This window comes from Microcebus murinus, chromosome 16, assembly GCF_040939455.1.
Source record: "Microcebus murinus isolate Inina chromosome 16, M.murinus_Inina_mat1.0, whole genome shotgun sequence".
Lineage (NCBI taxonomy): Eukaryota > Metazoa > Chordata > Mammalia > Primates > Cheirogaleidae > Microcebus > Microcebus murinus.
Window position 1 is genome coordinate 39,894,377 of NC_134119.1, and position 27,925 is coordinate 39,922,301.

At 54.8% G+C, this 27,925-nt stretch overlaps 1 protein-coding gene across 1 annotated transcript; it reads left to right on the top strand.

Moving 5' to 3' along the window:
• Window positions 1-2,146: 2,146 nt before the first annotated feature.
• On the top strand, window positions 2,147-27,834 carry GDAP1L1 (ganglioside induced differentiation associated protein 1 like 1). The gene is made up of 6 exons (XM_012780920.2): window positions 2,147-2,443; window positions 10,616-10,808; window positions 11,704-11,877; window positions 16,275-16,372; window positions 17,160-17,274; window positions 27,464-27,834. Exons 1-6 carry the CDS (start codon window positions 2,204-2,206, stop codon window positions 27,805-27,807), a joined length of 1,164 nt encoding a protein of 387 aa, XP_012636374.1. The 5' UTR covers window positions 2,147-2,203; the 3' UTR covers window positions 27,808-27,834.
• Window positions 27,835-27,925: the final 91 nt, after the last annotated feature.

Consider the following 27,925-nt stretch of genomic DNA (forward strand, 5'->3'; position numbering starts at 1 on the left):
TTCTCGGATCACCTGGGAGCTATACATAATGTCAGGGTCAGGATTCCTGCTCCAGACCTGCTGAATCAGAATTTCTAGGGCACAGGGCCAAGAGACTAGCACTTCACAAAGCTCCCCACGCTGTTCTAAGGTTCAGCCACTGGCGTAGAGCATGGTATAAGCATTGTCCTAGGGCTACCACACTCTTCCCCTGAACATTCAGATTCAAGGTCTTGGGTGAAGTCTAGGAACTTGTCTGTTCAACAAGCGCCATAAGTGCCTAGCCAATGGTTTCCATAGGATAAACTCCTAAAAAGTCAAACTCCAAGATCAAAAGGTAGGCACATCTTAAAGACTTTTGTCATATTTTGCCAAATTTTCCTCCTGAAAGGCTAGGCAAATCCACAATCTTATCTGAAATGGATTTTTGAATTCAGATTTGGTGGGATTTTAGGAAGGCAATATAGTGTTACAGTGTCTATTATGTGACATTCCCAGTGGGGGCTGGGGCAGTACCTCATAAGCAAATACATTAATATTTCTTTAGGGAGAGTGAAATAAGATCATAAGTAGCCTCTATCCTGTGGACCAGGTACCCAGATCTCTGGGGGACAGTGATCCATCTCTGCCTCATGCACTTATTATTATCATCTCTATTTACAGAGGAAGAGACAAACCTCGGAGAGGGCAAGTGACCTGTGAGAAGTCACACGGCCTGGAGCCATGTCTTACTGACTCCCATCCCATCTGGGCTCTTCCTTCTATCTCAGTGTCCCCCACATTTGCCATCTCTTGAGAATCACCTGTAGCACTTATTAAACTTACAAGATACACCCCCGGGGCATACAAGTTTGAATTTTCCCCCAGAATGTACCATATCCTTCTTTGCAAAATCAAACAGTGAACAAGACACTCTGACGAAAAAGAAGAAAAAAAAATTCATACAAGAGAGACAGAGAAAGTGTGCTGAACCAGGGAGGTTAATGTAGCAACTGGGACTTCATAAAAATGTAGCTCCAAGCTTCCTGGCAGCCAAGGCAAGAAGAGAAACCCATGGGCCACAAGACGTTTGTTACCTGGCAGAAGGAAGGACACTGATTCCTTATGAGCCATGCTTGCAGTCTGGGGGATGTCCCCAGGAGTCCCGAGAAGCATGACCAGGTTGGGGTGGGGGCTTTGAAGCTTGTCTTCCGAATACATCTATTTGCATCTACTGTCTCAGGGCCTGCTCATGTATTCCCTCAATGGTAAATATGCTGAAACACAATATTTCCAGTGAGGGAAGCATGGGTGTGTTAAGGAACTTCATGTAAAGTTCCCACAAATGTTTAGGATACACTATATGGCAGCAAAAGTTTTGCAGCTTTCTATGTGCTCATCTGGTTGTGCCGTGGCCTCCTCTGGTGACAGTGTGACCTTGGACCGATGACTTGACATCTCTGAGCCTCACCTTCCCCACCTGGGAAAAACGATCATTGTGCAGATGAATCCGAGATGGTGCCTGTAAACTGCTCTGGCTCCCAAACGCTTGCTGCGCTGTTTATGTTGCCATCCTGAGCTTATGGCCAAGAGGGCAGACTACGCGACAAGACTGCCTGGGTTCGAATCAGCTCCACCACATACGGGCTAGATGACCTTGGGCAAGGTCACTTAGCCTCTTTGTGCCTCAATTTCCTTCTCTGTAAAATGAGGCCAATAGGATTATTGTGAGGGCCACATGGGTCGATAGCTGTAAAGCCCTTAGAACCGTGCCTAGGCACACAGTAAGCGCTATGTAAGTGCTTGTGAAATAAATCATAGTGTGTTCCCGTCTGCCCTTGGAGGCCCTTCAGGGGGAAAGTTAGAACATCACAGTTTCAAAGTGAGACGAGATATTTCCAGACACTAATTTCTAAAAGGAATAGATCTCTATAACCCCAGTGGTCCTAAGAGGTATTTGCTTTTTGCAAGATTGAGAGGCGCCAATGCGATTATAATGGTGGCGGCTCTGGCAGGTGACTGGCCAGATATAAGCGGGTTTGGGGGCACGACCCACTTCCTCGCGCCCTTGCAGGGAGCCTGACCTAGCGGGCTGGTGGCTTCTCCGGCGCGGGCCAGGGGCGGGCCAAGGGTGGGGGAGGAAGGAGCTCCCGGGATCCCCGCGCCCTCCCCCTCCTTGAGTAATGACATTCGCCGCGGAGGGAGGGACGGAGGGAGGGAGCGGGGCGCTCGGCGAGGCCATGTGATGCTGGGCGCGAGAGCCGGCGCCGGAGCCTCCCTCTCTCCTCGCCGATCGCGGGCTGTCATGGCGACCCCCAACAACCTGACCCCCACCAACTGCAGCTGGTGGCCCATCTCGGCGCTGGAGAGCGATGTGGCCAAGCCGGTGGAGGCCCCCGACGCGCCCGAGGCGGCCAGCCCCGCCCATCGGCCCAAGGAGAGCCTGGTTCTGTACCACTGGACCCAGTCCTTCAGCTCGCAGAAGGTACAGCCCGCGGCGCGCCACGGGGCGCGGGGCCCGGGAGACTGGGGGCCAGGGACGCCCAGGGCTCGAGGGGCCTGACGGTGGCCAGGGACAGGAGGGTGACATCTGGGCTTTGGGGGGCCCGGAGGACGGGGACGCGGGGTGCCAGGGCTGCTCTGCCGGGCGGTGACCGGCCCTGGCTGGGCCCCAGGAGCGCTGTACCCCCAATTCTGGGAGCATCCATTCTGCCACCTTCCCTCCCAGGAAGAGCCGGTCTGCTGGGGGCTGAGCAGAGAGACAAAGGCTAGCGGCAGGGGATGGGCGCTGCTGGGAAGGCGGCCTGTTGGGGGGCTGCATGGAGGAGAAGTGCTTTCTGGGGTCTGCCCCGGCGGCCCAGTCTCAGGCCCTCCTTCTGCGCTGCTGTCAGGGACACTGCAGGCCCCCAGGCCCCCTCTGTCCCGGCTGTGGGCCTTCTTCTGCCTGGGGCTTTGAGGGTCTGTCCCCAGCCATCACCTACCCCACCCCCATCTTGAGCTGGGAAAGAAGGGGTTAATCCATCCCCTCAGACCAGCTCAGCCAGGCCCACAAGATCTGTGTTTTGTTCTTAGAGACACAGAGTGGCCCTGGCCCCTTAGACCCTTCTCAGACCCAGGGGATCTGGGGGCAGTGGGAAATCCAGTCTGGTGCTGAGTTATCAGGGTTTCAGCTTCCTGGGGTAAGGTGGTGGACTGCGCCCATAAGACAGGGGCGCAATTTTCCCACCCTGGGTCTGTCCCGTCTCCGGGGCACGGATTCAGCACCATGGCCAGGGCTGGGGGTACAGGTCCTGGGAAGGCCTGACTGCACCTGCTGCCTGATCCTCCCACTCCTTTTCTTCCTGGAAGGTCCTTTTGTTCCAATCACTCAGTTTCCAGATGGAAAAATAGATTCCGTGGAGAGAAACGGCCTTGGAACCAAAGACTTGGGTTTGAGTCTTGGTCCAGGCTTAGTTTCGTCATCTGGGAAGTGGGGTAACAACAATAATAATAATAGCTATTAATACTTCTGTTTACAAGCCCTCCTCGGTGTTGCTGATAGGCTTGCTGGAGAGGCAATGTAACTTAGTGCTCCAGACCGGCACTGCTTAAACTTGAGCATGCATTAGCATCACGGGGTGACCCTGGTTAACACAGAGACTGCTGGATTCTACCCCAGAGATTGTGATTCAGGAGGTCTGGAGTGCCCCTCCAACAAGCCACCAGGTGAGGCTGGGGAAGCTGGTCCACCGAGCACCCTTTGAGTGCCCCAGTTTAGAATACAGACTAGATAGGCCCCAGTAGGAGAGCCATCTTCCCCACTGCTCACTGTAGAGCTTTGGACAGGTCACCTTGTCTTTGCAAAGCCTCAGTTTTATAATCTGTGAAGTGGAGCTAATGCAGTAACTTCCTCAGAGGGCTATTGGGAGGGTGCAATGAGATAGGATGCACAAAAAGTGCTGACAGCAGTGCCTGGAGAGGGGTCAAGGCCCTTTTAATAATGGGTGATGTGGGGTTATTAAGGCTCTAGGTAGAGAAAGGGCCAGGGTTAGCCAAGGTCGTTCTGGGACTCATCCATAGTCCTGCCCATGCTTGCTGAGCACCTACTGCATATCAGGCCTCGTGCAAGGGGCTGGGGGTTGGAGATGAATCAGACTGACCTTCAGATTCTGGAATCTTTTCCCACCTGAAACCTCAGGACTCAGAGGGCAGGAAAGTGGCACCTCCTACAAGCACACTCTGACGGAGCCTCCTGCTCTTCCCCACGAGAATATTTCCCATTCAGCCTGAGCTCGGGGCTCAGGTGGCCCCTTAGTCAGGGATAGAACCATCCAGTGCAACCCCACTTTTGGCCAAGTTTCTGCTCAAGCTGGCGTGGGCATTCCCTGCCTCCCCTGCCAGGGCCTTCCTCCTGCACAGGGGCTTGTGGTGGATTCTAGAAGCACAGTAGCCTGGAAGAAAGGGCATGGGCTCTGCAGTCAGATAGTCCTGGGTTCCATTCTCATCTTGGATACTTTCTGACTATGTGACCTTGGGCAAGTCACTTCACCTCTCTGTACCTCAACATCCTCATCTGGGAAAGAGGAATTTACATCCTACTCTGCAGAATCCTTGGAGAATTTACAGTACACAGGCATAGAGTAAGTGCCTGGCATGTAGTAGGAGCTTAGCACGTGGGTTTTCTTCCCTCCCGTCTGAAGGGCCTTGCTGGCGTGGAGGGGGCAGTCTCCATTGTGAAGCATCCAAGAAGCCTGCCTTTAGTGGCACATGGACTATTAATAGTGGAAAATAGCCACCTCTGGGAGCAATGGTGGCTCCACTGGGCATCTGGGGACCATTCTAGACCCAGAGGGCAGCAGGACAATGTGGGGGTCCAGGACCCAGACTCTGGGGCCAGGCTGCCCGGGCTTCAAACTCAGCGGCACCACTGACCGGCTGGGGAGTCCTGTTGCTTAACCTCTCGTGCCTCAGTTATCCACATCTGCAAATTAGTGCCTCCCCAACAGGGTCATTGTAAGGATTCAGCAAATGCACCCCCCATGTGAATCACCCAATATAGCACCTGGCACCTAGAAAGTGCTAGTTAAGTGCTGGTTGCTGTCATAATGACGTGGACTTTGGAGTTAGGCAGACACGAGGTCAAGCTCCACTTGGCCACTTCTCAGCTATGTGACTTTGTGAAAGTGGCTTCCCCTAAGTCTCAGCTTCCTCATATGTTTAGTGGTAATAGCAGCACCTGTCTCGGAGGGTTGGGAAGATTGAATGCTGTCGTGCATGGTCGCACTTAGCACAGTGCTTGGAAAACTTGCACGCTAATAATGAACTTTCAGGCACCATCACAGGTGATGGCTTGGAGCCACAGAGTTTGGAAGAGGCCCCAAACACACAGTGCAAATGTTAGCGTGCTTCTGAGGCTGTTCCTGCCCCCAGCCCCCTCCTCCTTTGCGGGGAGAGTAAGAGGGGCGAAAATGCAGGGCGTCAAGAGACCGAGATTCTAGTGCTGGCAGTCCCAACTGGCTGTGTGTGACCTGACCCTCTCTGGTCTTCAGTCACCTCACCGGAAACAAGGACTAGATGCCTGGTGCAACCTGCCTCCCTCCTTCCACTCCCAGGCAGGAAGTACTGCCCTGCCCCTCTGTGCCCCCTTCTGTCCTCACACCTGCCAGCCTTTCGAAACCAAGATTGCTACTTCCTAGCTGTGTGACTTCGGGCAAGTTGCTTACTGTCTCTGTGCCTGTTTCCTCTTTTGTAAAATGAGGGTACTGGTAGGTACTAGTACCCACCTCGTTGGGTTCTGGAAGGATTAAGAGTTAATACATGTAAAGCTCTTTGAACTGGGCCTCACACAGAGGAAGTGCTATGTAAGAGTTGGCTATTATTATTGCTGCTATTTCCACCAGAGCGCGTCTCCGGGGCCACTCTGCTCCCTGCAGCAAGCCTGGTTCAAGGTTCCCTTACCCCAGTCCACCCCAGGGTCTGCCCTGTCTTGAGCGTACCTGTGGGGAGCCCCTGGCCCAGCCTTCGGCCCCCAGGTGTACGAGACCTAGGTCTGGGGCCAGCCAGAGGCCACTCCTGACACCGAAGCAAGAGGTGAAGAACGGTCTCTACCTCCTGCCCTGGCCTTGCCTTTCAAACTCCTGGGCACCCAGTCCCCAGCCTTGTCCAGGCTGCACTTGACCACTTGCCACCTTCCCCTGTCCAAGTGACAGCCCACAGGGGCAGCGCATCTTGTTACTTCTCTGCTCAGAAGCCTGCAGTGGCTCCCCGAGTCCCTCCAGGAAAAATCTAGAGTCCTCGCAATGGCCTCGGGCCCTTCCGCAGGGTCCTCACCTTGCTTCGGTCAGGACTCAAGTCAGAGGAAGCCCATGGGTCCTTCTCAGAACAATTTTTTTAATCGAATAAAATCAAATGCACGGGATTTTTAGATTAGAAAGGAAACCAATCATGGTGAAGTACAGCATTATATAATAATATGTATGTTTCCGTATTAACCCCTTTATATAACACGATCCGGTGGCAGAGCTGATAGCTACTGTCATGTTGAAGTCGTGATGAGTGTGCATGATATTTTGAGGTGACTGTAACAACCGCGGAGTGATGAAAATATCTGATTCCTGGTGGTGACAATATTGCAGGCGCTGCTAACACTACCATACTTTATCGCCTACATTCCTAATTGAAGAGAATGCTAAATGTCAGTTTGAGATGACTGAAAATAAACATGTAATTTCCCCATCCTAGTTCAAGGACTCCCTGAATTTATTCCCAGGCCCCTCGGTCTAGGAGCGTCGACTGAAGGCCCCTGCACGTGATCTCTCTCCTTCTCTCCTCCCTGTCTGCCTTCGCACCCTGCCCCAGTGACGCTTCCCCATGCCGGCCCAGCTCGTCCCATGTGCTCAGGGCCATTCCTGCTGCCCGGCGATCTTCTCCCCAGGCCCCTGTGTGGCCCACTCCTCACCTTGTCCAAGCCTTTGCTCAAATGCCACCTGCGAGAGAGGCCTGCCCTCATGGACCACACTCTTTAAAGTCGCCTCTGTCCCCCTGACACTCTGGGACCCGGGTCCCCTTCCCCACTCTAGTTTTTCTGTTTTCTGAAGCACTCACCATCTTTGGACAGACTGAACCATTTTAACTGCTTATCATCTGTCTGTCCCCACTAACGTTGTCGGTTCCCTGAGGGCTGGGATCTTTATTTTATTCACTGGCACTCAGAACAAGACCTAGCACATACTAGGCACTTAATAAATAAGTCTCGAAAAGTGATGAGTTGGTAAAAATATAAAGTGTTATACTTAAAAGGTATATAAAAACATAAAACTGCTCTTAAAAATAAAGTCTATTACTTTTTAAAATAGGTATTTGAGATAAATAAACTGGGGTTCAGAGATGCTAAGTGTCTTTTACAAAATCACACAGCAACTAAATGGCTGGGCAGAGATGTCAATCTGGCCCATCATCCAAACAAGGACCTCGGTGAGGAGGGACGGGGCCTAACCTACAGCGGTGAAGCGCCCATGGGTGATTTTTCAGGCGCCCAGAGGGAAGATGGTTTACCCAGAGATGGTTGATGCCTGGTCACACCGAGTGGTGACCACTTAAGTCTGGTCCAGCCTCTAGGAGGCAGAGATGGCAGATGGCCTTGGTGACTGCATGCCCTTCCCTTGGGCTTGGCGTCCTCTCCGGGTCCCCCTCCCCCGCAGGCTGGTGGCACATGGCTCTGGCCTGCAGCTCAGCTAAAGGTGAAAGTCTCCTTGGCCACCTGCCAGGGTGACCCTGAGGCAGCTCCAAGCAGGATTATTGTGCCTCTAAAGATAGTCCCCTCCCCAGACTGCAGCCACACCTGACACCTTCGCTGGAGCTCCGGGCAGGGCCCGGGAGTGGCCCCTGCAAGATGGAAGGCCAAGTGTCTGGACCTGCCAAGGGCAAAGGCCTGGTTTGGTCTCTGTTTCCATCCAATTAGAGCTCCCAGTTCGGCTCAGAGGCTGGAGGACCCAGCTGAGGCCCAAGGGTGCCAGGAAAGCAGAGATCAGAGAGGGCGGCCACTTGCTGCAGCCAAACTCCAGCCTCGGTTCTCTGGGCTTCTCCAGGGCATGGGCCACCCACGAGCTCAAACACACACACACACACACATACACGTTCCCTCACACATACACACACCCTAACACATGCACACACATAAGGCCCACACTACATGTGCACACACACACTCACACCCACATTGACGGAATACTTGAATACTCACACTTACACGTACACTTGTCCATGCACACCACACTCATGCACACACAGACACGCGCACACACACTTGCTCACTCATACACATGCACTCACGCTCCTGCACACACAGACACGCGCACACACACTTGCTCACTCATACACGTGCACTCACGCTCATGCACACACAGACACGCGCACACACACTTGCTCACTCATACACATGCACTCACGCTCATGCACACACAGACACGCGCGCACACACTTGCTCACTCATACACATGCACTCACGCTCCTGCACACACAGACATGCACACACACTTGCTCACTCATACACACCCAAACAGACGCCACCCCCGGGCGTGCTGCCCACTCTCCACAACATTTCCTCCCCTCTCTCAGACAGAGCCAGCAGTTTCCTCCCACTGCCGAGGGGCAGGCAGAGCCAGCCCTGTCTCCTGCCTGGTCGTGAATGTAGTAGTGTCAGCTCGCAGCAGGGCTGCAGGGCTCTCCGTGAACAGGGAGTCCAGCCCCTTGTTTTGCTGATGAGAAAAGGATGCTCAGAAAGGGCGGCGAGAGCTCTGAGGTCACACGGTGTTGCTGTGGTGCCTGCTAGCCCGGGGGCTCTGCATGGGTCCCACCTATGGGACCTGCTTTTGGCTGATGGAGCAAATAACTCTGTTCAGAAGAGAGAACAGAGCCTCCCCATGGTCCACCAGACAGAAAGGGTGTTCATGTTAGCTGTGGGGTGGGGCATGGAGGACTCTAGGACATCAACCAGGGGTGCAGGGCAGTCTGTGCGTGTGGGTATAATAACAGTGACATTATTAGAACCCATGTGTTGTGGGACTCCGTCCACATCACCCCATCTCCACCTCATGCCAGCCTTGAAGGAGTGGATTGCCGTCCTTATTTCACAGAAACTAGAAATCAGAGAGGTCAAGGGACTTGTCCAAGGTCACACAGCAAATAAGCAGTAGAGCTGGGCTTCAAGTCCAGGTCCGCCTGCCTCTAAAACCCGGTTTAATGCAAATAGCTAAAACATATTGCCCCTACTGTGTGCCAGGCACCATTCCACAGGGACTAATGCATTTAATCCTTACAACAGCCCTCTGAGGAAATTGCTATAAGACTCCCATTGGACAGGAGGGGAAACTGAGGCACAAAGAAGTAAAACTACTTGTAAAGCCAAGAACTCCAGCAAGTAAGTGCTAGAGCTGGGATTCGAACTGACGCAGTTCTGCCCACGACACCATGCTGCCTGTTTTGGGTGCTGAACTCCTGGTGTCCCCGAGGGAGGTTGGGGACGCCCAGTCCCGGCAGCCACCATCTCAGGTGTGTGTGGAGATGTTGGTGCTTGAGGAGAACGGACCTTTACCTCTCTCAGAGACGCCCTCCCTCAGCCCCTGGACTGGAACCACTTGCCATCCTCTTGCTGGGGGACCTTGGGCAAGCCCATCTTGTTTCTGAGTCTCAGTCCACAGGTAGAGGGCACTTGGAGCAAGTGATCGCTAACCTTTTTCTAGCTCAGAAGTATTGGGCTGAGTCAGGAGCGTGCCCCAGCCCCAGGGCTCTCTGTTAGCGTCCACCAGCTCGAATGTTTGTCTGGGGCCTTCTAGAAACGTAAGGAAAGACTCAGGAGGGGGCAGGCCCAGAACTACCTGGAAGGAGCCCTCAGGGCAGAGAGCACTAGTCTGGGGGTCAGGAACTTTGCTTCCAGTTTTAAGTCAGCTGCTGAATTGCGGTGTGACTTTGGGTAGGTTACTTGTCCTCTCTGGGTTTCAGTTTTCTCATCAAGAAAAATAGGGAAATACTCCCTGTTCTGCCCCTCCTCTAGGGGGCTATTTTGAACATCCAATCAGGCACCCAGATGAGAAGGTGTTTGGGAGCAAAAGAGGGTTTGATCGATGCTGGCAGATTATTTCTCACCCCACTTTGTACCCCAAATAACTTGAGAAATTTAGCTATTGATGATGATGATGATGATGATAAGAATGTTTGCGTATTTCCTGGCCAGATCCACCCCCGGAGGTCAGACTGAGTGTCCATTCGTGACAGTGATAATCATGAATTGAGTCCCATCTGTGTACCAGGCACTTGGTTGGCATTATTAATACTCCCATCTTACAAATAAGGAAACTGAGGCTCAGAAAGTTTGAGGAATTTTTCCCACACTCACACAGCCAGGAATCCTACCTCAGGTGTGTCCCGCTGTGAAACCCCACGGCTTGTCCACCAGGCAGCACGTCCCCTCGTCCCCAAACAGGGGAGGTGGCGTTCCTCCCACCACTAGGCGCACGCCCCTGGGAGACACCTCCCCAACCGGAAGCCCAGGGTGGGCCGAAAGCAACGGTGTCCCCTCCCGTGTGTGACCTCTGACCTCCCTTCCCGCACGCCCCGCCCCCCCGGGCAGAGTGTCCCCTGTGTCCGCCCGCCTTCCCCGCTCTGACCCTGGCGCCTGCAGGTGCGGCTGGTGATCGCGGAGAAGGGCCTGGCGTGCGAGGAGCGCGACGTGAGCCTGCCGCAGAGCGAGCACAAGGAGCCCTGGTTCATGCGGCTCAACCTGGGCGAGGAGGTGCCGGTCATCATCCACCGCGACAACATCATCAGTGACTACGACCAGATCATCGACTACGTGGAGCGCACCTTCACAGGAGGTACCGCCGCTGCCACCACTCCACCCCGCAGACCCCAGGGGGCCCCGCAGGCTCAGACAGGGGTCCAGGCCCTTGGGCAGCCTGGGGAAATTCACTGGGCCCGGGGCAAGGCCCAGTCTCCCCGAAAAGCAGCCACAGGGCTACAGGCAGGGCTCAGATGAGCCCGGAAACCACAGAGCCACAGGCACAGCCGCAGGTCCCTGGGGACTCCAGAGATGCCCCCCACCACGATACTCCAGGGAAGAGGCGTGGCCAGACACCCCCTAGGAGCACTGGGGCAACGGCCCCCTTCCCCAGGAACCCTGGAGTCACAGACGTGGCCGCAGACCCTCAGGAGCCCCTGGGACATGAGCAGGACACAGACTCCCCTCCAGTCCCCACAGACAGGGCCCAGATCTCCCAGGGGTCCCTCGGCAAGGACAGGGCCCTGCCCTCCCCACCACGAGGGCTGAAGACTCCCCATAGATATGGTCTCAGATACCCTAGAACCCCCAGGCCCAGGCAGGGCCCAGACACCCCCAAACCCCGCAAAATCCTCCATGCTCTCCCTCCCTCAGGCCTTCCACAGGCCAGGGTCACGCTGCCCAGCGCAGAGGCTCCGACAGCTGCTGAGAGGGGGTCGGGGCCCGGACGGGCACCGTTGCAATAGGATATGCGTCAGGTGGCGGCTCCTGCGAATGCAGGCGGCTTGCGCTGTGAGCGTCCAGGTTGCCAGCTCCTCTCAACCCCCGGCAACACTGGGCCTAGACTCCCACCCGCCAACAAGTCTGCCGCCGAGAGGGGCTGCCCTCGGGGGACGGTGTGGGCCCCAGGCCTGGGGTTCAGGGGTGCTGGGGGGCGGTGGCCGAGGCAGGGCCCTCTGCTGCCTGACCCAGCCCCTGGCGGTGCCCCGCAGAGCACGTGGTGGCCCTGATGCCCGAGGCGGGCAGCGCGCAGCACGCGCGGGTGCTGCAGTACCGGGAGCTGCTGGACGCGCTGCCCATGGACGCCTACACGCACGGCTGCATCCTGCACCCCGAGCTCACCACCGACTCCATGATCCCCAAGTACGCCACGGCCGAGATCCGCAGTGAGTGCCGGCCCGGAGAGCCCTTCCCTGGCGCCCGCATGGCGCCCTCCTTCCTTCCATGGGAGTCCCCCCCCCTTCACCTGCTGCTCCCTCTCCTGTCATCCCCTCTTCCTCCTCTTCCTCTCGCCTTCTCTCTCTGTGTGTCTGGGGTTCTGACTTAGGCCACTTCTCTCTCTCTCTCTCTCTCTCTCTCTCTCTCTTTCTCTCTCTCTCTCTCTCTCCTCTGCCCCTTGCTTGCTTTCTCTCCCCTTCTTCTCTCTGGCCTCCCATCTCGTTCACCCTGTTTCTAACTGAATATGTCTCTCTCCCTCTCTGCCAGTCTCTCCCTCAGTCGCCTCCCCGCCCCCTACTCTTGTCTTGTGATGGATCCTATACAAGACTGTGGGGCTGTCTGTCCCCTCCCCCAGGCTTGTTTTTGTCCAATGGGAGGTGGGGGACTTCCCCACGGAGTCCCAGCTCCAGACACTTGAGTCAGGGCCCTGGGGGGGGGGGGTAGGCACCAGCAGTCAGGGCTGTGGTTGGTGGCCAAGGGTACTGAGTGACCCCGGGGTTGGGGTTACCAAGGAAGGATGTCCAGACGTGGCAAGGCCCCCAGCGGAGTCTCTGATTTCTGATTCAAGGTCACACATGCACTGTCCTAACCGCCAGCCCGGACATGCCCGTAGCCTGGTCCATCCTTTTGTCTCCTGTGCGGGAGAAAGGGTGCTGGATTAAATCAGATAGGCCGTCAACGCTGGTTACAGACTTTGGTCCAGGCTCAGCACAGTCACCAGAAGAGACGTGAAAGGTGCTCAGCAAATGGTCACCTCCTCCCTTTCGAAGGAATGAGGCTGATGCTCAAAGGCAGGGAGGAGGGTCAGGTTGTGGAACTCAGCCCTGTCCCTTTAGAATTCTATTGAACAAGACTCCGGAATTGCCTGTGCTGTCCTGCTACCAACATCGGCCCTGCCAACAGCACTTGAAAGGCCCTGGACAGGGGGCTTGGGGACAGATGGGATAGACACAGCTTCTACCATGCCAGGGTTACAGTTCCGTGGAAGCAAAGACAAGTAACCAGGTGACTGCAGTGCAGGACTATGTAAATCGGAGCGAGCTCTCGGGAGGGCTGTGTGGCATTGTATGTCAGACATGAAAAGGTCCACACCTGGGAGACGGCGCTGCAGTTACACTGGGTGTGCGCACCGAGAAGAATGTACAAAGGCATTCACTGCAGCATCGTTGGCAATAGCAAGAAATATCACTGGAAATAACCCCTGAGTTAGGAACTGGGCAAATAAGCTACGGGAACTTCCATACAATGGAATCCTGTACAGATGTTCAAAATTATAATAGGCATTCGGAATGTTCTCTTAAGATACATTAGCGAGTAGAAAAAAGTGAAGGGCAAAAAACTCACCCCTTCTAATATGCTATCATGAATGTACTTAAAAGGGGGTAAAATGGATACACAGGTGCTTACAATGCAAGGAGTGTTTCTAGAAGGACACACAAGAAGCTGCCAATAGTGTTTGACTTCGGAGAACAGAACTGAGAGACTGCAGGTAGAGAGGGGAGAGATTTGCTTTTTTTTTTTGCATATTCTCCAATATTGTTCAAATTTTTAACAAGTATGCATGCATGAGCTGTGCATGCTCTAACTAACTTAAATAAGTTAGTTAAAACTTTTTGAAGCGAGTACCAATCAGTTACGATCAGGGGAGCAGGAAGGCTGTGGGAACAGAGGTGATGCCCAAGCCAGCTGCTGGGGTCAGGGAAGGCTCCCGAAACGCAGCAGCAACCGAGGCTGAGTAGCAGGTGGAGCGGGAAGGAGAGGGAGGATCATTCCAGGTTCCGGGGTGGGACAGGTGTGGCAGGTTTGAGAGGCTGAAGGGAGTTCAGTGTGGTTGAAGTGCAGCCCCAGGCAGGTGGGCAGGGCCGTGGGGTGAGTCTGAGGAGGAGGTCTGGCAGAATTGGGACTTTATCTAGAAAGCAATGGAGAAACAGTGGAGGCAAGTGACCTGATCACATCTGCATTTTACAAAGATCATTCCCCTGAGGGGAGAATGGACAGGCAGTTAGGGGGCCCCGGCTGCTACACAGGTGACCAATATTGGGGACCTGGCTGGGGATGGAGATAGTCTCTAAGTGTTCCTGAGGGTGCTCCCCCAATCCTGTCCTGAGCTGTTGGACTGCGCCTAGAAAGCAGTGAGTCCAGAGCTGGCCTGGAGGGCTCCGTCCCTCTCCCCTCGGTCCCTGAAGGCAGAGAGGACCTCGGGGCTCTAGCCCCTCGGGGGGAGGGGCAGAGGACTGCAGGTGCAGGAGCAGAGGCCAGGCTGCAGCGACCCCACCCCCATCAGGCTGAGGTCTTCTCTCTGCCTGGCCTGCCCTCCTGGAGTCTAAAGAGAGCCACATGGGCAGCCCCTGGTGACAGGAAGGAGAGAAGATGCTGTCCTTGACCTTCACATTAATAAAACATCAATCAGACTTATTATAGCCACAAAGCTGAAGGAGCTGGGAGCGTGTTTACTGAGATTTGTATCAGGCCAAGTGATGGGGTGGTGGGTGATGAAATCTCGAGGACAGAGCTAAACAAGTGCAGTCACTCATTCACCCCCTCATTCCGTTCGTTCCTTTGTTCATTCATTCAACACTCACTGAGCCTCTGCTCTGTGCCAGGCCTGGGAACGGAGAGGAATCTGTCATAGCCACTGCTCTCCAGAAGCTCAAGTTCTAGTGAGAGAGGCCGGGCGTGGTGGCTCACGCCTGTAATCCTAGCAACTCTGGGAGGCCGAGGCGGGCGGATCACTCAAGGTCAGGAGTTCGAAACCAGCCTGAGCAGGAGCAAGACCCCGTCTCTACTAAAAATAGCAAGAAATTAATTGGCCAACTAAAAATATATGTAGAAAAAATTAGCCGGGCATGGTGGCGCATGTCTGTAGTCCCAGCTACTCGGGAGGCTGAGGCAGAAGGATTGCCTGAGCCCAGGAGTTTGAGGTTGCTGTGAGCTAGGCTGACGCCGTGGCACTCTAGTCCGGGCAACAGAGCGAGACTCTGTCTCAAAAAAAAAAAAAAAAGTTCTAGTGAGAGACATATACATCCAGAGATAACTACATTAGCATCAAAATCTCCACGTACAGCAAGTAGTACAGGTTGTGCACTGCACAAGTCCAGGGGGCACTGGTCACATAAACTGCAAGGTTAATGGAGTTGTGCCATGGCAGCGCTGCTCGGTGTGTCTGCATTCCCTGGCAGTGTACACTGGGAAACGACGGCAGTGAGTGAGCAGACCTCCTAGAGCTGCGGTCCTCAAGCCCCAGGCCATGGCCCGGTACCAGTCTGTGGCCAGTTGGGAATCAGGCCAGAAATCACTGCCTGAGCTCCGCGCCACCCTCCCGCCACCCACAACACCCCACCCCAGCCCCTGGTCCTTGGAAAAAATGTCTTCTATGAAATCGGTCCCTGGTGCCAAAAAGGTTGGGAGCTGCTGTCCGAGAGGATCAGGAAGGGCTTCATGAAGGAGGTGACCTTCAGCAGGATCTAGGAGGAGGATTTCAGGAGAAGAGGCTAAGGCTATTCCAGGAGGTCGAAGTAGTGTGAGCAAAAGCCCAGAGGTTCGGGACAGTCTGGCTCATTCTGGGAACAGCAAGCATTTGGAGTGGCTGAAATGTGCCCTCCAGGGACAGGGACACTTGGGGAAACTCGGGAAAGATGGAGGAGGCGAGATGGGGAGGAGATGGATCCGGCAGGCTCTCTTAAGGCAGTTGAGGAGCTGGGACATTATCTGAGGGCAGTGAGGAGCCAGGGTGGGCTCTGAACACGGAGTGGCACGGCCACTTGTGTGACTGAGGGGCTGTCCCTCTGGCAGAGCGGGGAGAAGGGCTCGCAAGGGAGAGAGGGGAAGAGAGAGAGCTGGACTGACGTGGGGGAGGTTTACCGTGAGAAGACATGAGAAAGGTGGAGAAGGAAGAATCCGCAGCCCCTGAGACTGGTTCACTGTGGGGAGGAGGGAGAGGGAGGAGCTGAGGACAAACCCCGGGCACTGGGCGTGGCTTTGGTCAGGGGAGGAGCTGCAGTTTGGGAGGACACAGGGGGAGAAGCAGGTGTGGAGGGGAAGATGATGAGGCCCAGGGGCCGGGTCCTGCCCGTTTCCGGCATCTCCTCCCCCTCCCCCTCCCGCCCGTTAAGTTCATTCTTCCTTACAGACCGGCCATGCTGTGTCACGGGATTGCCGCATGTGCCCGTCTCTCACGCTAACCTGAGCCTCGGGCAGCGTGGCGTCTCGCCCATCCCTGAGTGCTGGCTGTTGAAGTTGTCGCTTCTCCCACCAGTGTCTGGCTGGGACCTACTTCCAGCCCTGCAAGGGAAGTGACGGGGGAGGCAGTGCCAGAGGGACGGGACCTTTCCTGTTCTCCCCCCAGGACATTTAGCCAACGCCACCACGGACCTCATGAAATTGGACCACGAAGAGGAGCCCCAGCTCTCCGAGCCCTACCTTTCCAAACAGAAGAAGCTCATGGTGAGCCCCCCCCCTCGCCCCCCGCCTGCTGACTCCCCTCCCCCACCATCTCGTCCATGGAAACGAACTGGGAGAAGCTGGTTCTAAGTAGAGGATCGGTGATGATAGAAGTGGAAAAACCACTGGCTCACTTTTCCTACCCTGCTTCTCCTCTGCTGTTTACTGGCTGTTCGGCCCCGGGCAAGCCACTGCCGCTCGGGGACCTCAGTTCCCTCATGTGTTGGGTCGTGTCCCTAAAGGCAGAGCACTGAACAGAGAGGTTCCTGGAGATACCAAGGGAGTGCTCAGAGGGGGACCCAGGAAGGATGGGTGGGACGGGAAGAGGAAGTGGCCAAGCTTCATCTGACCCCCAAGAAGCTCTGGAGCATGAGTGGCACCACCATGTTGGTCAGCCTTGAGGCACGGGGACAGCCTGTTACACTCCCATATCAGTCGGTCATTGGCTACAGATCGCCGGGAGGAGGGTAACCTCCCGAGTATTTCTGAGCAAGGCGGTTCCCCATTGGCTGAGAGCCATTCTTGGAGAAGGGGCAGCTGTGAGCCACTAGCACCCAAGCTCCCAGCAGCGGGGTGTGTAAGTGCACCAGCTCCAGGAAAGGGACCCAGGCAGGATAGCCAATGTCACAGGAGTGTGGCAAGCACCAGAGGAAGGGGCATGCTGTACACTGGGGGATATCTGGAGGCTGGGTTGGCAGAAGGAGGGTTACAAAGCTCCTTCCATCCCCGGACATCCCGGCTCTGATGAGGCCAACTCAGCTTCTCTGGCTCCTGTCTGTCCTGCCCCTAGGCCAAGATCTTGGAGCATGACGACGTGAGCTACCTGAAGAAGATCCTCGGGGAGCTGGCCATGGTGCTGGACCAGATCGAGGCCGAACTGGAGAAGAGGAAGCTGGAGAATGAAGGTGGGTGCCAGCCCTGGGGGGAGGTGAGGGTTGCAGCCCACCCAGCCTGCTCAGTCCCAGCCTCGTTTTCCCCCAGATATCTCACAGGACCTCCCAAGTGGTTAGGATCATGGGCTATGGAGTCAGATAGACCTGGGTTCAAGTCCCAGCTTGGCCACTTACTAGCTGAGTAACCATGGGTCAGGTGCTCACCTCTCTGGACCTCAGTTTCCCATCTATAAAATGGGAAGAATAATAATAATACCTGCCTCAGAGAGCTCTTGAGACACCACATGAGATAACACATGTAGTGTGCTTAGATCAGGGCTTAGCACATAGTAGGTGTTTAATAAAGGTTGGTGAAGATGATGATGGTGGTGGCGGTGGTGACTGGTGCCCACCATACCACCTCACCTGCCCTGCTCCAGAATGTATTATGTCTCCTTCATCTGCAACCAAACATCCAAGCTCACCTGGACTCTCCAACCTTGACCCTTCCTGCTCCCAGGGGGGTCTCGGGACCCTGACGTGCCAGCTTCGTTCCCACCTCCACACCCTTGGTCCTGCAGCCTCTCCCTCCTGGAGTCATCTCCCCACACTACTCTGCTCCGTTCTGCCTGTTGCACACCATCTTTGCCACAGCCCTTCTTCAAACCTCATTCTGGACCTTTCCATCTTGCTCCGTTTTAGACCTATTGGTCTTGTCTCCTGACAGTGCCACTTTATGGAGCACATGCAGCACGCACCGCAGCCTCCTGCACACACTGTCCACACGAGTGGGAGGGCCGCAGAGGCCAGGCTTGGAGTCGGACGGGTTGGAGTTAGAGTTCCAGCTTTGGGGCCTGGACTATGTGACCTTGGACAAGTTGCTTTCCCTATTGGAGCCTCAGTTTCCTCGTCTGTAAAGTGAGATGGTAACGACACAACTTAAAACCTTAACCTCATCTTGCTGGACTCTTGTGAAAATTAAAAGCACAGGGCCTAGCATATTACACGTATAACACATATGGCAGCTAGAAGCATGCAGGTTCTGCAGAGGAGAAAACTGCGGCTCAGAGAGATGACACGCTTTGCTCAAGTTTACACAGCTCACGAGTGGCCTGGTCAGGGCAAGAACAGGTTCCTTCTCCATGAGTCCTGTGTTCTTTCTCGCATCTCACAACCCATGCCACAAGCACAAGACACACGCAGACAGCTCACGTCCTGAGCAGGGACAATCGTCATGCACACTGACGCCAGCTGCCTTGATCCTTTCTGGGAGAAAGCATGGGATGACTAAGAGAGTAAAAAATAATACCCACCTCAGGGAGGAGCTTTCCTGATTCTACCAGAGACAGAGCCGCAGGGCAAGGATTGCAGGAGAGCTCTCAGGGGGCCAAATGCAAAGTGGTTCTGAGACTGGTTTGGGGGTCAGACAGAGTCCCAGCTCTGCCATTCATTCTCTCTCTGGGTGACCTTGAATCTCAGGTACATGTTATTTATTTATGCATTAATTTGTTAGGGCTGCCGTAACAAAATACCCAAGACAGGGTGGCTTAAATAGCAGAAATCTATCATCTCAGAGTTCCAAAGGTTGGAAGTCCAAGATCAAGGTGCTGGCGGGGTTGGTCTCTCCCGAGGCTTCTCTCCCTGGCTTGCAGGTGGCCGCCGTCTTGCTGTGTCCTCACAGGGCCTTCCCTCCACGCTGCACACCCCTGCTGCTGTCTTTGCATGTCCAAATTTCCTCTTCTCAGTACATCAGTCCCATTGAGGTATGGCCCATGCTAACATCCTCATTTAACTTAATCATCCCTTTAAAGGTCCTGTCTCCAAATACTGTCACATTTTGAGACACTGGGGCTTACGGATTCAACACGTGAATTTTGGGAGCGACACAATTCAGCCCATGGAAGTTTATATACTTAACAACACTTACTGTGTGTTAGGTACTGTTCTAAGGGTTTCACAGATTTCGACTCACTTAATCCCCATCACAATTCTAGGAGGTCGGTAATATCCGTGATCCTATTTAACGGATGAGGAAACTAAGGCACAGGAAGGTTTAGGAACTTGCCCAATGTCACACAGACAGAAAGTGGCAGAGCCTGGCTTTGAACACACACTCGTGGGGGCATTTCCAGACTGGGAGGTGCCGAATGCTAACTGTTGGCCTGAGATCTTCCGAGAAGGGGCTGAGGGGAGGCCGCACTGCACGGCCCCATGGTGAGATGATGGGCTGTACAAGATGGAGAGGCAGCAATAGTCGGATGTCCCTCGGGGGTGGGGACGGGGGAAGCAGATGCCCCAGGAAGGTGGCTACGGGTTTAAAGACCTGGCTAGGCCCACATGGCCTCTGTCACTCACTCACCCACGAGGGTGCCCTCGTACCTGCCTGGGGTGGGTGTGCTTGCACCCCCCCCATGGGAAGAACACAGGGATGGGAGGTATTATGATGTCACAGGTAAGAGCTCTTGCACGGAACCAGATGATATTGATGCAGATTCCCGATCAAAATGTGAACAATAACAGAATCTAGCTCATCGCTCGGTTACGAGGATTCAGGAAGATAGTAAGTGCTTTGCACTTTGCATAGTGCCAGGCTCAAGGGAAAATGTTCTAGAAATAGCAGTTTCAAAAATAATTATTATTACCATTCTTTCTCATGCATTTATTCAGATATTTATCAAACACCTACTATGTGCCAGGCCCTAGGGATAAGATTTTGAGCAAAAACTGACATAGTTCTTGCTCTCATGCAGTTTACAGTCCTGGAGAGGAAAAAGACACTAGTCAGGCAATCCCATAGGTAAACACAGACTTGCCACCAGTGACAAGTGTCAAGATGGAGAATGAATGAGCAGGACAAATTGGACAGAGTTTCTGTGAGGAGGTAACATTCAGAGTGAGACCTGATGGATGAGCAGGAGCCCAGAGAAGAGCAGGGATGTGCATCCCAGCCTGAGGGGTGCCAGGAGGAGGGAGAGGACCGTGGACTCTCAGGTGTCAGGCGACTGCGGGCGACAGTGCTGTGAGCGAGGCTGGAGGGAGTGAGAGAGGACGGGGTGAGAACTTGGGCACCGGAGCCCAACATATTCACGTTTAGATTTTATACTGAGCACAATGGGGAATCTTTAGGAGGGTTTTGAGCAGGGGACTGTATCAGTCAGCTTTTGCTGCATAACAAACCACTGCAGATCTGAATGACTTACCAGAAGAACCTTTTATTTGCTCCTGATTTGGGGCCTTGGCAGCGTGGACTGGGCTCAGCAGGGGTGGCCCACCTCTGTCCCACAGGGGGATGGCTGACTTCACTCCTGCCTTTGTGGCCAGTGGGCAGCTGGTGGCCTCACTGGCTTGCCCGTGGTTGGCTGGTTGTCCGCAGGGCTGGGGGAGGTACCTGCAGGCTGCCCCAGCCTCATCTGTGGCGTGGTGGTTGCAGGGTTACCAAGCGCAGCAAGAGAGCAAAGTTCCGACGTGCAAACCCTTCTCAAGCCCCCGCTTGAGTCACATTTACTGAAGCCCCATGGGCTAAAGCAAGGGACACGGCAAAGCCCAGATTAAAGGGGTGGAGATGTAGACGCCGCCTCTTGGTGGCTGGAGCAGCCAAGCCACGCTACAGAGAGGCAGCTGCATGCATACAGGGATGGGAGGGGCCTGTGGCCATTGTCGCAGTCTGCACAGGGGTCAGGGGTTCCAATGCTATGTTTAAGAGCACAAGATACAGCCCTTATGCAATGTGGCTCCACCGGAGGGAGGATTCTACCAAGTGATTTGCGCTGTGCTTTCAAATGACCGCCCCTGCCCTGGGGCTCCCCCATGGGGAGGGCGGTTACAGGCAGAGGAGTTGGCAAAGTGATGGAGGAGTGGCCAGGGGGGTGGGGGACCCGCTTGTCACAGGAGCCGAGAAGGGATTGTGTCTTAAGGGGGCGGAACGGTGTCCGATGCCGCTGAGAAACTGAGTACAGCAGGACAGGGAGCGTCCTCTGGGTTCCGTGCCAGGGCCGTGGGAGGTGGTGACGTCGCCAAGGGTAGCTTCAATGGGACGTGGAGGCAAAGGCCAGATTGGGGTGGGCTGGAGAGAGAGTGGCAGGTGAGCAACGAAGATGGCGAGTGTAGACGCTTCTTTTGAGAAGCGTGGCTGGAGAGGGGAGCAGAGTGGAGGGGCGGCCGAGGAGGGATGCGGTGCAGGGAGGAGCAGGAGATGTGGAGTGTGTGCTCCTGCTGGGAGAAGCCGCATGGAAAGGAGGAATTGGTGATGCCGGACGGCGGTGCAAAGGCCCTGAGGACAGAGGCACGGCTCAGGCCCAGAGCGTCCCCGGAGAACACAGAGGGCACCTCCAAACTGGGTGGCCTGAAGAAGGCCCAATAAAGGGACCATTTACAAAGGTGTGGGCAGGATGCGGGGACTCCACAGGGCAAAGAGCAGTGCTCGGGCCTGGGGGTGCAGTGGTGAGGCCATCGGAGCAGATTCAGGGGCCTGGGAAGAGGCTGTGTGGGGAAAGCCACCGATAGGGGCTGCGACTTTCAGCCTCGGTACACCGCCAGCCGGTGCTGACCCTCAGAGGGGAACCATGGGCAGTAAGTCTATAAGTCTGACCTTATCCTCGCCCACCCTCCGCCTCTGCTTCTGCTTAACACCAGGAGCCAGGGGGCACGAGCAGAGCCGGGGCTGTATCTACCCAGCCAGCCTCCTGGGGCACGGAACAGGTGCAGAGGCGGGGAGTCTGCACCTGAGAGTCTGCAAAGGCAAACTGAGTAGATGCGGCACAGGACGGTGCATCTGCACAAGCGGGAGGTGGAAGGCAGAGGCTCGTGCCTGCGGCTCTCGGGGGCCTCGTGGCGGGGCCCATGGGCTGTCATGTCTGAAGGCTGATATCTTCTGAGAGAGCTGGGGAGAGAAGACAGAGAGATATGCAATTGTCTCGCAGGGGGCGGGAAGCCAGCCTACTCAAGGAAGGCCATAGGACCCGGCAACACCGAATGCCCTCCTGGGCTTTGTGGCCTGAATTTAAAGTGTAACTGTCAGCTTCACTGTGACACTGTGTTCAGCAGGCAGGCTCAGAGAAGTGCCAGGTGGGGTTCACTGAGGTGTGAGGTTCACCCAGCCCTGGGGTTTGCAAAGGGCATGCACAACTGGAGGAGAGGGAGGAGCAATTGAAGGGGTCAGGTCCTCTGGTGACATTCCAGATACCATCTTTCCCCGAAAATAAGACCTACCCATAAAATAAGCCCTAGCAGGATTTCTAACATTTGCGCAATAGAAGCCCTACCCCGAAAATAAGCCCTAGCGATGGGCGTGGCCACGCAGCGCATCTGCACAACCCATGCATTTCGTCTCGGGGCGGTAAAGAAGACGAGCAGCCCTTCTCATCTGCCCCATCGTGACAGCTACTATCCCAGAGGTGACCGGAAAGGTGCGGGCAGCCCCACCAACAAGGTCGGCTCCCCCTGACAGGTCCCAGCCATCCTGTGCATGCTGCAAGCTGAGGCTTTGAGGGGAAAACAACACATCCCCTGAAAATACGCCCTAGGGTGTCTTCTTGAGGAAAAATAAATATAAGACCCTGTCTTATTTCCGGGGAAACACGGTAGCTACCCAGGCCCACGCACAGGAGACTACACAGTCACACACAGTAGACTGTCAGTATTTGCCTACATACACGAGCCTAGGCATGACCCACACATACATGCTTTTGAACACGTCTGTAAACAGCCAGGTGCACGCAGGCTCACACTGCACGTACACATGTGACACCCCTGTGTGCAGATAGCCGCATGCATACACACAATCAGCTGTGTGGATTTGTGCAGGCAGACACGGGGCAAGCACATATCCATGTAGGATGCAGACACTGGGCAGATCTGCACACAGACCCCAGTGAAGAATGCACTTGCTGAAAGGGGCCTGAATGTTCGTGGAGTCACACGCCATGTCCATGTTCATTTGCACATGGGAAGAAGTAGTGTCATACAGTGGTTACAAGCACAGATGCTGGAAGCAGATGGCATGGGTTTGAATCCAGGCTCTGCTCTGCCACTCACTGGCTGTGTGGCTTTGACCATCTTACTTAACCTCTCTGTGCCTCGGTTGCCTCATCTGTAAAATGGGGATAATAACAGCACCACTTGGTAGAATTGTTGTGAGGATCCAGGTCTATACCACACTCTCTGGGTTCGATTCCTGCCGTACAGGCTGCTCCTTCTCACCTCCTTGCTGGTTTCTCCTTGTTGCCCAGTATCTACACCCTGGAGGCCTCCAAGGGCTCAGTCCTGGGCCTGTTCTCAAATCTGTCTACACTCAGCCTTGCTGACATCACGCAGTCTGTAGCTGGGGACTTCCATCCCTAGATCCCGCCTCTCTTCATTGTCCCTCGCCCCACGTCACCCCTCTCCATACCTAGCGGCGATTCCTGGTGCATCCTTCAAAGCGCTTCCTGGCCTGCACGTTCAGTGCCTGCCTTGGCCCTTCGGACTCCTCCTTCATACGCCCTTGCTTCATCCTGCTTGCTTTGCAAAACCCCAAACCTGGTTCAACGCAGCTTTCTACCCACTCAGTGCCTGGACCTGGGAACCTAAATGTGGCTGGGGACACACACACGGCGGTGGCGGGACTCACTTTGAACTCATGACCTCCACCGCCCCGCTCTCCCGGTGACCCCTCCGTACCTTCTCCTTTCTCCTTGACCATCCAGCCATGTCCCCCACACCCTCACTCGCAACTGCTCACCTTCTCTGTGTCGCTGGGAAATCAAAGCACTGGGAAGAGACCTTCCCAGCTTGGTCCCCACGACGCCCCGCCAGCAGCAGCCGTGCCCACACCTCCCGCGTCTCATGGCTTCTAAGATGCGTCTCTGTTAAACCACGTCTTAGCGTCTCTGAAACTGGAATGTTTCTTATAATCAAGAACTTTTCGTTCTTCTCTCTTACTTTTGGGTGGGTGTCTTACATTTGATGGTACTCAGATTTGATGAAATGTGGTAGCACGTGTGCCCTGGTGTTACCAAGGATGGACTGTTCTAGAACCAGCTAAGACCACCCCCTTCCCTAGCGCCCTGGATCACATCCACACTCCTCCCCTCAGGACACCATGTCAGCAGCTCTCTCCCGCCTTCCTGTAGACTCCTCTCCCCTCTCTGCTGGGTTATTCCCATCCACTCGTTTTATCCCTTCCAACTTATACAAATGCTCTTGAATGGCCTCACCCCACCGGCCTATCCTTCCCATTCTAGCCAAGCGCCTTAAGAGCGCCTTCGTTGCTCACCTCTCCAATCCTCTCCTCCCTTTCTCTCTTGAACTCCCTCCAACCAGACTTCGATGTCAGCGTCCTATTCCAGCTGCTCTTGCCTAGGTCGTCAGTCGGTAAACGCAGTCGCCAGCTCTCGGCCTCCTCTCGTTTGCCCTCCGCACAGCACCTGCACACAGTCCAGCACTCGCTCCCGCTCGGAACACATTCTCATCTCCTTTGCTGGTTTCTTTTTTTTTTGAGACAGAGTCTCGCTTTGTTGCCCAGGCTAGAGTGAGTGCCGTGGCGTCAGCCTAGCTCACGGCAACCTCAAACTCCTGGGCTCAAGCGATCCTCCTGCCTCAGCCTCCTGAGTAGCTGGGACTACAGGCATGCGCCACCATGCCTGGCTAATCTTTTCTATATATATTAGTTGGCCAATTAATTTCTTTCTATTTATATAGTAGAGACGGGGTCTCGCTCTTGCTCAGGCTGGTTTCAAACTCCTGATGGTTTCGAACTCCTGACCTCGAGCAATCCGCCTGCCTCGGCCTCCCAGAGCGCTAGGATTACAGGCTTGAGTCACCGCACCCGGCCACCTTTGCTGGTTTCTTTGTGGTCTAATATCTAAACCTTCGAGGGCCCCAGGGCGAGTCCCTGGGGCTTTTTGCTCAAGTCTGTCTACACTCACTCCCTGGCTGATAGCATCTACTCGCCTGGCTTTAAATGCCACCTCCGTACTGATGGCGCCCCTGAACTGGGCACTGCATCTCGTTTTCTCTCCTTGGGTGTTCACCAGGCATCTCGAGGGTTATGTACTCGAGAACAAACTTCTGATTAGAACAAGAAGATGCAGGGTGAAAGGAGCGGCTCAGGTTTTGATGGCGGGGGTGGGGTGGGGGCGAGGGACATTGGATTCATGGAATTCCACAGCCCGTTCCCAGGTGCATAAGCAAGCATCCCAGGAAACAGACCTTCCAGCAAATGATGGGTGGGGGGACAGCACTCCAGGTACGGGATGCAGCAGGGGCAAAGGCCCCCGGGGCGCGTTTGGGGGGAACAGTGGGCAGGTGGGCAGTTCATGAGGAGTCAAGATTAGAGTAGTGTACTGGAGCTAAACCAACTCTTGAAAGGGCTTTAGAAGCCGGGCATGGGAATTTGAACATTAACGTGTAGTCGGTGGGGAGAATTGAAGGTTTTTGAGCAAAGAGGTGATGTAGGAGACCAAAGGAGCTCCAGAAGTTCAAGTCTAAACACCTGGAAGAAACAGGTTTCACAAACAAGTGTTTTCTAAATACCCAGGCTAATTTTAGATGGCACACAAACGTGGTGATGAATAATATAAAAGCAAATAGTGAGAGTTATTCGCTTCCAATTCCTTTGATCATATGAAAGAAAGAGTGTTAGTATGATGCTAGTACTTACCCCTTTATAATATGCGTTAACATCTGCCCCATTCTTAAAAATAAAACAAGTCTGGGGCATAGAGATTTTGGCAGGCGGTTGTATCCAGTTTGAATTTAATAGCATTTGTTTTGTTTTTGTTATGCTTACTTTTATTATTGCAGATAGTTTATGGCTGATGATTCTGTTAATTACATAGTTTCTTTTTTCATTCATCATTCAGTAAAGATTTATTGAACACTGGCCAGCACAGTGGCTCACACCTGTGATCTTAGCACTCTGGGAGGCTGAGGCAGGAGGGTTGCTTGAGCTCAGGAGTTCGAGTCCAGCATGAGCAAGAGCGAGACCCCGTCTCTACTAAAAATAGAAAAATTAGCCGGTTGTCATGGTGAGCCCCTGTAGTCCCAGCTACTCGGGAGGCTGAGGCAGGAGGATTGCTCGCGCCCAGGAGTTTGAGGTTGCAGTGAGCTAGGCTGACGCCTCGACACTCTACCTGGAGTGATGGAGTGAGATTCTGTCTCAAAAAAGGGGGGCGATCTATGAGCACCTACTGTGTGTCGGGCATAGTTCCAGGTGCAGGGGGCGCAGCCACAAGCAAGACAGACCAAAATCCCTGCCTTCAAGGGGCTTCTGCTCTACTAGAGGACGGCAGACAACTAGCAAAGCGAGTGCATGAGACAGATGGTGCCATAATGGTGGGGTTCTACATGGAAAAACAAAGCTGGGGAGGGGTGGTGACTGTTGGGGTTGGGAGTTTTCATCCTAAATTGGTGGTCTGTGAAGCCCTCAGGAAGCTGGCATTTGAGCAAAGACCTCGAGGAAGTGGAGGAATGAGCCCCGTGGCTAGGTGGGAGAAGACTGTTCCAGGCAGAGGAAGCAGCCAGTGCAAAGGCCCTGGGGTGGCAATGTGCATGGCACGAGGAGCCGCAGAGGCCAGTGTGGCTGGAGCAGAGTGAGCGAAGGGGAGAGAAGTAGAATCTGAGGTCTGGGCGGGACCTGGGGGCCAGTTCACATGGGGCCACATAGAGCTTGAAAGGGCCTCAGCTTCTACTCATTCCTCCACTTGCTAAGTTTGGACTAGGTTGGCAAAAGCGGAGGTGATCAGACTCTGGGTGTATTTGGAAGACAAAGCAGATGGGAATCGCTGACAGATAGTGAGTGGGGCACGAGAGGAGGAGGAGCCTGCATGGTGGCACCTTCGGCCAGAGCTACTGGAGGGGTGGAGCTGCCGTTGCTGAGACGGGGTGAGTGTGGAGGGCTTGGGGGTGACAACCGGGAATTCTGTCCTGGACGAGTCGAGTCTGAAATGCAGAGTGGACACCCAAGGCGAGCTGTCAAAGGGGCGCTTGGATATGTGAGTCTGGAGCTTAAACACACATATTTATTTGCACTTTCAAAGCCAGTCGGTTTAAAGAGAAAACAATAGCAGCAGAGGTAGCATAAGGATATGACAGGTCGTGGGAGTTGTACGGGAGTGAGTGACCCTCGGGAGACCCCATGGCGGGCGGTGGCAGGCCGGGGCCGGAGGAGCCGATGGGAGAGAAGTGAGCGAGCTGGGGTGGGGGGGGAGGCTGATCTGCCCCGTGTCCTCTCCCCCACCCCCAGGGCAGAAGTGCGAGCTGTGGCTCTGCGGCTGTGCCTTCACCCTCGCCGATGTCCTCCTGGGGGCCACCCTGCACCGCCTCAAGTTCCTGGGACTGTCCAAGAAATACTGGGAGGACGGCAGCCGGCCCAACCTGCAGTCCTTCTTCGAGAGGGTCCAGAGACGCTTTGCCTTCCGGAAAGTCCTGGGCGACATACACACCACCCTGCTGTCCGCCGTCATCCCCAACGCCTTCCGGCTGGTCAAGCGGAAACCCCCCTCTTTCTTCGGGGCGTCCTTCCTCATGGGCTCCCTGGGCGGGATGGGCTACTTCGCCTACTGGTACCTCAAGAAAAAATACATCTAGGGCCAGGCCTGGGGCTTGGAGTCTGACTGCTGGTGTCTCTGTGCTGTGCGATTCCCGATGAGCTCTCCGCGGCTCGCTGTCTCATGGACACGTGGACAGCCGCGCCCGCCCCTCGTTC

Coding starts and splice junctions, on each gene's coding strand:
- GDAP1L1 (XM_012780920.2), top strand. CDS start 2,204: ATGCTGGGCGCGAGAGCCGGCGCCGGAGCCTCCCTCTCTCCTCGCCGA. Junction 2,444..10,615: donor AGTCCTTCAGCTCGCAGAAG/GTACAGCCCGCG, acceptor TGGCGCCTGCAG/GTGCGGCTGGTGATCGCGGA. Junction 10,809..11,703: donor GGAGCGCACCTTCACAGGAG/GTACCGCCGCTG, acceptor GGTGCCCCGCAG/AGCACGTGGTGGCCCTGATG.